The sequence below is a fragment of the Colobus angolensis genome, unplaced genomic scaffold (genome assembly GCF_000951035.1).
Source record: "Colobus angolensis palliatus isolate OR3802 unplaced genomic scaffold, Cang.pa_1.0 Scaffold271, whole genome shotgun sequence".
NCBI lineage: Eukaryota > Metazoa > Chordata > Mammalia > Primates > Cercopithecidae > Colobus > Colobus angolensis.
The window spans coordinates 749,130-758,619 of record NW_012115944.1 but is presented as its reverse complement, the minus strand read 5'-3'; the positions used below and the strand labels follow the sequence as shown (position 1 = coordinate 758,619).

The 9,490-nt window shown below is 47.1% G+C and overlaps 1 protein-coding gene across 4 annotated transcripts in view; it reads left to right on the top strand.

The window, feature by feature from the left end:
- The window catches only part of MARCH10 (membrane-associated ring finger (C3HC4) 10, E3 ubiquitin protein ligase), a 116,693-nt gene that overhangs the window by 2,674 nt on the left and 104,529 nt on the right, over positions 1 to 9,490 (top strand). For 3 of the 4 annotated variants that reach the window (XM_011947917.1, XM_011947916.1, XM_011947918.1), the window contains exon 2: positions 4,288 to 4,394. In XM_011947917.1, coding sequence (XP_011803307.1) covers positions 4,305 to 4,394 — 90 coding nt within the window. In that variant the 5' untranslated portion in view covers positions 4,288 to 4,304. Of the gene's footprint in view, positions 1 to 709; positions 858 to 4,287; positions 4,395 to 9,490 lie in introns of all 4 variants that reach the window. The other variant, XM_011947919.1, reaches the window with a different exon arrangement.

Sequence of the window (9,490 nt, the reverse complement as noted above, 5' to 3'; positions counted from 1 at the left end):
CCAGCTCATTTTTGTATTTTTAGTAGAGATGGGGTTTTGCCATGTTGGCCAGGCCGATCTCGAACTCCTGACCTCAAGTGACCCACCCACCTCGGCCTCCATAAGTGCTGGGATTACAAGTCCTTTATTTGGTAGGTGATTGTGAAGTCAGAGGTAACTTAGCAAATCATTCAAAGGGTGCTACTTCCTACCTATTTAGACAAAGTTATTTCATGCCTCTTGACTTAGAAGCCTCCTTAAATTAATCCTACTCTAAAGCCGTGATAGATTAACTGGCTTTCTATATTAACTTTGGCAACGAAAATGTATCATCCAAGTGGACTCTGGGATGCTCCCCTTTAGTGACCATTAACATATTTTTATTATGAGTCCTTATGGTTTCTGCCTGATTAAGATTGTGACAGGCTTCTCTTTCCCACAGTACCAGCAGGAGCTTATCCTTCTGCCTGTCTTAACACCATTGTTTTCTGAAAAGAGTGGAAAGGTAACTTCATTCTATGCAGGTACACATTCAGATGAAAAGCTAAAAGTGATCTTTTAAAACATAGTCCCATGTGATTATTAAAATGCTCAGAGATGAAATGTAGGTTCTGTGTGTAGACTGGAAATACACATTGTAGTTTCAGATTCTGACTGTCAAAGACCAACTTTCCATACTCCAGAGAAAACAGCCCCCAAGAGACCAGCACAAGTTTTCCCCATTGTTCAGGGCCAGACGATAAACCGTGTGAGATTTCATAACTACCAGACCAGACGCTGGGTCACCATGAGTCAGGGGCAGCCTGACTCTGCCAATATCTACACAACTGAATAAACAGGAGGAGGGAGGGAAAGCCACAGAACATATACACCTGAAGGTAGAGATGTCGCCTGTCCCATCCTGATGTTTCCCCAGAGCCTAGCAGCCCTTGTCACACAGCAGTTGTAAAAAATACGTATGTGTGTGTATGTAGAAATAAATGAAAGAGCTTCAGTAGACAACAAGCAGGAATAGTGTGGGGACTTTGATGACCCCATAGATGAGGGGTCGTTATTAACAGTGCCATTTTATCCCTTTGTGAGCTTCCATATCTTGGCCATAAATTTGGGCCATGCCAGTCAAAGCTAAACTTCTTGAAAGCATGATCTCCATGCTTTTACCTCCCATTTACACAACCTTCTGCAGCCCTCCCAGCCCCGTCACTCCACTAAATGCTCTCACCAGGGTTATTAACAGTCTCCTTTTTGAAACCTCCTCAGCATCTCTGAAACGGCACCCACCTGGTTTCTTCCTGCCTCTCTGGCCTTTTTTTTTCTTTTTGGCAGAGTTTCTCTTCAGCGGCTTGTTCTCTAAATATTAGTGTTCTTCACGGTTTTGTCCTGTGTCCTCTTTCTCTTTTCGTTCCCATTCTTCCTTCAACTTCAGTTATCACAGAATCCAGCAATGCCCAAATCTGTACCTCTCTGGTCAGCTCTAGAGCCCTGCGTCTGACAGCGCACTTGACATCTCCATTTGCCGCACCCCAGACACTTGTCATGCCATACTGTTTCCTCACAAAGCAGCTCCTCCTATGTTTTCTGAAGGGAATGCTGGCACCAACCCACTGGCTGCTCAAGCCAGTAACCTGGGCATCCCTGAGACTTCCACCCCTGGTCCATTCATATAATCACAAGCCCTGATGACTTTCTTTCCTGAGCGTCCCTTGAATCCGTTGGTTAAGAGTGTGCGCACTGGAGCAAGACTCTCTGGGTTCACATCCCAACTCTCCCACTCACTAGCTCTGTAACTTTAGGCAAGTTACTTAATCCCTTTGGCCCTCAATTTCCTCACCTGCAAAATAGAGATCTAGCTCTGGCCTCACAGCGTTGTTGAGAAGATTGAATGAGTTAATTGATGTAACTGCTTAGAACAAGGCCTATCCCTTCCAGAGGGTTAGTAAAGAGTAACTATGGGCCCGGCCCAGTGGCTCACGCCTGTAGTCCCAGTGCTTTGGGAGGCTGAGGCAGGTGGATCAACTGAGGTCAGGAGTTCAAGATTAGCCTGGCCAATATGGTGAAACCCTATCTCTACTAATAATAAAAAATTAGCCGGGCGTGGTGGCACGTGCCTGTAATCCCAGCTACTTGGGAGGCTGAAGCAGGAGAATTGCAGGAACCTGGGAGGTGAAGGTTGCAGTGAGCTGAGACAGCCCCACTGCACTCCAGCCTGGGTGGCAGAGCAAGACTCCGTCTCAGAAAAAAAGAGTAGCTATGATCCCCTCTCCCTCCCCATTCTCCTCCTCCTCCTCCTTTTTCTCTCCACTGTTGCTACCCAATGCTGGTTTTCATCTTATCACATCTAGATTACTATGAAATATTCCCGATGGTCTTCCCACTTATGTTTTTTACTCTACCACCATCCCCCGCACCCCATCCATTCTCATACTGCAACTGGAAGGATCTTTTTAAAATACAAATTTTTTTTTTTTTTTAAATATAGACAGGGTCTTGTTCTGTTGCCCAGGTTAGAGTGCAGTGGCATGACCATGGCTCATTGCAGCCTCTAACTCCTGGGCTGAAGCAAGCCTCACACCTCAGCCTCCTGAGTGGGTAGGACTACAGGCATGCATCACAATACCTGGCTAATTTTCAATTTTGTTTTTAATAGAAACGGGCTTGCTATATTGCCAAGGCTGGTTTCAAACTCCTGGGCTCAAGTGGTGATCACCTCGGGAGGCGTGAGCCACTATACCCAGTGAATTATGATCACATCACTACACTCCAGCCTGAATGGTAGAGCAAGATCCTGTCTCTAAGAATTAACAAATAAAAACACAAGGCCAGGCGTGGTGGCTCACACCTGTAATCCCAGCACTTTGGGAGGCCGAGGTGGGCAGATCACGTGGTCGGGAGATCGAGACCATCCTGGCTAACATGGTGAAACCCTGTCTCTACTAAAAATACAAAAAATTAGCCAGGCGTGGTGGCGGGCGCCTGTAGTCCCAACTACTCGGGAGGCTGAGGCAGAAGAATAGCATGAACCTGGGAGGCAGAGCTTGCAGTGAGCCAAGATTGCGCCACTGCACTTCCGCCTGGGCGACAGAGTGAGACTCCATCTCAAAATAAATAAATAAAATAAAAAATAAAAATACATATCTAATCATTTACTCCCCAGATTGGAACTTTTCAGTAGTTTCCTATGACTCTTTGAATCATGACCTTCAAGGCCCCACAGGAGCTGGTCCCTGCCTCCCCTGCAGCCCTTCCGGGGCTGTTCCCGCCTCATCTCTGCTCCAGCTGCACTGCTCCCCTCCGGTCTTCCTCATCTGCACCTGCCTCTTCATGCCTGAAGCCTCTGCACCTGCTGTCCTCTCTGTTCCACTTCTCAGCTAGCTCACTTTGTCAAACCCAGTGTCATTGCCTAAGGAAAACCTTACCTGACCTCTCCAGACCAGGTTATACCTTCCCATAATAACACTCTCAAAGAGCCCCATAGTTCTGCTCCAGAGCCCCTATCACAGTTAGGATTCACTTGCTCAAAGTCAGTCTCATACCCCGGATTATAAGCAACACAGGCCGGGCGTGGTGGCTCACACCTGTAATCCCAGTACTTCAGGAGGCTGAGGTGAGTGAATCGCCTGAGGTCAGGAACTCGAGACCAGCCCTGCCAACATGATGAAACCCGTCTCTACTAAAAATACAAAAATTAGCCAGGCATCGTGGCGGGTGCCTATAATCCCAGCTCCTAGGGAGGCTGAGGCAGGAGAATCGGTTGAACCTGGGAGGTGGAGGTTGCAGTGAGCTGAGATTGGCCATTGGCCTGAGCAACAAACACAAAACTCTGTCTCAAAAAAAAGAGAAAGCAAAGGTGAGGGTCATGTCTGCTTTGCTGGTTGCTCTACTCCAGTGCCCAGCACAGTGCCTGGATGAGAATAAGGGTGCAATCACTGTTGCTTAAATGGATTTAAGCAACTAGGGGCCTGTAACTTTGGTCACTGCTGATTTAGCTAGGTTCTCAGGTTTTCCTTTTTGTCATGCTCTAGAAACGATTCAGGTATCTGTCAATCTAACTCCCTCTGAGTAACCAGGACAGGATCTCTGAAGTGCCTGATGAAGGTGGCTGCATTATTTATGCCTGGAACAGGAGGACTGTCAGGGCATCAGCACCAACACAAGAAGTCTCTTCAGCTTGAAAGGAGCATCTGTGCCTTTCAAACAAGGGACATTAGATGAATACACAAATAAAAGCAATTAGATGAAAATAAATCCAAATACGGCATCACGACAAAGGACTCTATCACAGCACATTTGTTTATCTTTTCTATGCAGGTCGGGGATTAGGAATCATGTTGCATGACGCAAGGGACAGGCAGAAGTTCTTCAGCGATGCTCAGTATCTGCGGGACATGCAGCATAAGGTGGTCTCTGAGTATCAGGTAATTGCAGAAAGCAAGAATGGTCTTCTGCCTTCTCTTCCAGTATTTAGAGAGAATTCAGAATACAGCGTCAACATATGATAAGCAGTAAAAGTTTTCTAAAATCCCAAACCCACCGATTAGGTATGTGACTAGCAAAAGCCACTTCACCTCTCTATTTCCTCGTCTGTGAAAAAAAAAACAGGGATAGCCGGGCGCGGTGGCTCACGCCTGTAATCCCAGCACTTCGGGAGGCCGAGGTGGGTGGATCATGAGGTCAGGAGATCAAGACCATCCTGGCTAACACAGTGAAACCCTGTCTCTACCGAAAATACAAAAAATTAGCCAGGCGTGGTGGCACTGTAGTCCCAACCACTCGGGAGGCTGAGGCAGGAGAATCACTTGAACCCAGGAGGCAGAGATTGCAGTGAACCGAGATCGATCGCGCCACTGCACTTTAGCCTGGGTGACGGAGCGAGACTCCATCTCAGAAACAAACAAATAAACACAAACAAACAAGGATAATGGTCGTATCCACTTCTCGTATTATCATGAAAATGAAATGAAATCAACACTGTAAAAGTACTTCCCTCAGTGTTCGGCATGGAGCCCTTGTCGACCAGTGGCATTAGGGCTTAAATTTGACAAACCAACTGAGAAGGAAAGAAAACACGAAAGAGTTAACTGGGTCGCCCTACCGTTTGTAAAATAACACGCCCTTCTGTTGTCATTCCCACCTGAAGAAAGGTGGTTTGCACATTTTACAATGAGCTAACTGCCGGTCCCCCTAGTTACAGTGTTTACATGCAACACCAAAACACACAGGGAGCCTGAGGAATCCTGAGGTTGCAGTCAGCCAGAGCTGGCATAGGATAAACTTGCCAGACTGGGCTGTGGGATCCTGGGAGCAGGTAGAAAGTGTCAGTCATCCTGCCGGAGGTGGGACCTCAGCCCTTGCCAATCAAGAAGGCATGTTCTCAGCCTGGGCTGAGAATTGAAAAGCGCTTCTTCCCTGAGGAAAACACAGAACTGCTGTTATCAGTTTTTTCCCCTTCTTAGCAATTTCAAATATAACTAAAGCTCCCAGGTCACCAAGGAAACCAGACCTATCTCAGTAACCTGATTTCACCTGTATAATATGGCTTAGCTTTGGGGCTGGAAATGGAGTCAGCAATTTCCTCCCACAACGTGCCAACCCACGTATAAGAAGACTAGAAAATCAAGGGCATTTCTGCAAAATAAATAAGAACATAAACATCCACACTGGTCGCCCTGGGAGTCTAACTACTTCTCACAAAGATGCCTCTGCCACCCGGCTCCTGTTTAAAATTGTCTCCAGAACAGGCACATAGAAAAAAATCAGTCTTATAGTTTTATGGTCCTCGTTGAAGACAATCACACAACGGTGTGGCTTTGAGCCATTGCCATTTTATTTTCTAATCTCCATTGGACTTTCAACACTGCCTTTTCATTCATTCATTCAGCCAATATCTATTTCATTCATTCATTCAGCCAATATCTATTCGGTGCCTACTATGTGCTGAACAAAGCGTCTGTTCTCCCGGAGTTCTTATTCTAGGATTAAGAGGGGAAAGGGCTTACACAAGTAGACATGTGTAAGGTAGTTTCAATTATCGATAAATACAATGAGGAAGCCTAAGGGGTTGGAGGCGGTGCTCCGTTAGAAGCCAGGGAGGCTTCTTTGAGGAAACGGCACTTGACTGTTGAGGTGAATTATGGGAAAGATCCCACCAGAGCTTCCCAAGTGGAAGGAAAGTCAGTTCAAAGGCCCTGAGGCAGGAACCAGCCTGGAGGAAACCAAAGGCAGCCAGAGGGGCTAGAACACATGAACCCAGGGAAAGTGCAGAAGCGTCACACTGCATCTCACTGAGCATAGCTTGGCATTTAGATTTTATTCCTTTTGTGTTTTTTTTTGTTTTTTTTTTTTTTGAACGGAGTTTTGCTCTTGTTGCCCAGGCTGGAGTGCAGTGGCGGGATCTTGGCTCACTGCAACCTCTGCCTCCCAGGTTCAAGCGATTCTCCTGCCTCCACCTCCCAAGTAGCTGGGATTACAGGCATGCGCCACCTCACCCGGCTAATTTTGTATTTTTAGTAGAGACAGGGTTTCTCCATGTTGGTCAGGCTGGTCTCAAACTCCCGACTTCAGGTGATCGACCCACCTTGGCCTCCCAAAGTGCTAGGATTACAGGCATGAGCCACTGCGCCCTACCCAATTTTATTCTTATCACTGTGAGAATTATTGGATGGTTAAGCGGTGGAATAGTATGATCTGATTTATGTTGTATTAAGGGTAACTCTGGCTGCGGTGTGGGGAAAGGACTAGAAGGGGCAAGAGAAAAAGCAGGAAAACTTGTAAGGAAGCTATGATAGAAATTCAGGAGAGAGATTCTGGCGACTTGGCCCGGGGTGGTAGGAGTGGAGGTGGTGAGAAGTGGCCTGGCCCAGGAAATGGAAACAGAACAGACATCTTGCTGATGGATGGAGAGGCGGAGTGAGGGAAAGAAAAGAATGAAGGATGACTCATGTCAACACATTTACTTGTCCATCAGCTCCCTCTGTTATCATCACGATTTTAAACCTTTTCACTCTTTTCAAACCTCCAACCCCCATAGTTTCAACAAAGAACTCCCTGCCCGGTTTCACACACTCAAATGAAACAAAATGAAGACCCCAAGGCCGGCAGGTGAGAACCCACTCAGACTCCTCCCCTTCACTCCAGGCTACACACCATCTAGTCGCCACATCTTGGAGGAGGAAGTGACCCTCTACCTGCTGGTACCCAGCCTGAGATCCTGATTTGAGGCCCTCTGCTCTCCAGCCCCTGCCATCCACAGGCCTCTCCTTGGTAGCTTTGACATTTCCTTTCTTGTTGGCTCAGTCCATGAACATGCTTAAGTGTCTCCCATCTTAAGAACAAAAGAGCAAAGCTTTCTGTAGACATCGTGTCCTTCTCTAGCTGCAGCGCTGACTCCTTCCTGCCTCATCCCAGATGTCCCAAATAGCCAGCTCCATTTCAGTCTCTGCTTCCTGCCCTCCTGGGGATTCCCTGGCCTGCTGCAGCCTGACCATCACCTCCCCTCCCCTCTCCTGAAACTCTTATGCTAATGTCAGTAACCAAATTCACTGGGCTCTTTCTCAGTCTTTTATTTCTGCGGTCTTATCTACCTTTGACGTTATTACTCCTTTCTTCTCGAACATGACTCTTTGGCTTTCTTTTCTTTTCTTTTCTTTTCTTTTCTTTCTTTCTTTCTCTCTCTCTTTCTCTCTTTCTTTCTTTCTCTCTCTCTTTCTTTCTTTCTTTCTTTTTTTAATATTTCTCAGGCTGGTCTCAAACTCCTGGCCTCAGGTGATGCCCCTGCCTCAGCCTCCCAAAGTGCTGGGCTTATAGGCATGAGCCTCCGTGCCCAGTCTCGTTTGGCTCTCTGATGTCACACTCTCCTGACTTTCTTCCTGTTTCTCTCACTTTCTTCTCCATTTTCTTTTCTATGTACTCGTCATCTCCCTGGCTCTCAAATGTTAATTTCCCCAGGGTTCCATTCTCAGCCCAATTTTTTTCTAGTTCACAAGGTCACTGTGACTCATCTCATCCTCTGCTATGGTTCAACCACCACTTTATACTAAGACTTGTAATTCTGGGTCTCCCCAGAGCATCAGAGTCATGTGTGTATTTGCCAGTTGGCTATGTCTATATGTCTACCTAGATGTCACACGGGCATCTGAAATCAAATATGTCCATGGTTGTACCCCCATGTCCATCCCCTGCGACCCCTCCTATGATCTTTTTTTTTTTTTTTTTTTTTTTTTTTGAGACAGAGTCTCGCTCTGTCACCCAGGCTGGAGTGCGGTGGCCGGATCTCAGCTCACTACAAGCTCCGCCTCCTGGGTTCAAGCAATTCTCCTGCCTTGGCTTCCCGAGTAGCTGGGATTACAGGCGCCCGCCACCACGCCGGGCTAATTTTTGTATTTTTAGTAGAGATGGGGTTTCACCACGTTGGCCAGGCTGGTCTTGAACTCCTGACCTCAGGTGATCCCCTTGCCTTGGCTTCCCAAAGTGCTGGGATTACAAGCATGAGCCGCCATGCCTGGCCCAAAGTACATATTTTTGAAAGGCAAAAACCATGAGGCAAGTTCTTAGGTTACATCCTTATCAGTTAATACTTCAATTATCAGTTAATGCTTTACTAAGGCATACTTGATTACTTGATAATCAGCTGAGAACACGAACAGAATATGGATTGGGCTACTAGGGATGAAAAGATCCTAGGGGCTGCTGGAGGACCAGTGAAGTTCAGATGGGAACGTGCTCAATGGAAAGACTTCTGTTAAGTACATTTGTCTAGACTCTGCCTGGCTCAGGATATGTCTTTGAAGCTGGTGTGAAGGCAAGGAAAAATGTTCAGTGTGTAACACATAGTCCCATCTGGCTGAAACATGAGTGAAGAAGTGATGAAGGAGAAAAACCAAGAAAGGAAACCATGGGGGAGGGCACAGGGAAAGTCATAGTGACGAGTTTGGACTTCATTCCATAGGCGGTGAGGAACCTTCCAGGGCTTTTTAGGCAGGGGGCCAGCAACATTAGATGTAGGCTGCTTACAGGATGGGGTAAATGGTGGAGACAGGGTGTGGAGGACAAGGGCCCAGGGTGTTGCCAGGAGGCCCTCAAAATAATCCATGGAGCCCAAAACTAGGTCATGGAACCCAAAACTAGAGTGGTAGTGATAAGAATAGAAAGCAGAATGTAACGCTGCCAAGGACTTGGCACCAACTGAACGGGGGGAAGGGGAGGTGTTGAGAAGATGGTCAAACCACAGACACCTAGAGATTCCGGGCACTTACGAAAGTTCCAAGAATTTCTATTCTTTCTTTACCTTACTCTCCGCCCAACCAAAAATACCTAACTTGGCAACAGTTGACAAGTTGAGAGCCTAAATAGGCAAAGTAAATAGGAGAGTCATCTTTGCCCATGAGAACCACAGACAGAAATCAACCTGGCAAGGCCGGGCACGGTGGCTCACGCCTGTAATCCCAGCACTTTCGGAGGCCCAGGCGGGCGGATCACTCGAGGTCAGGAGTTCGAGACCAGCCTGGCCAACATG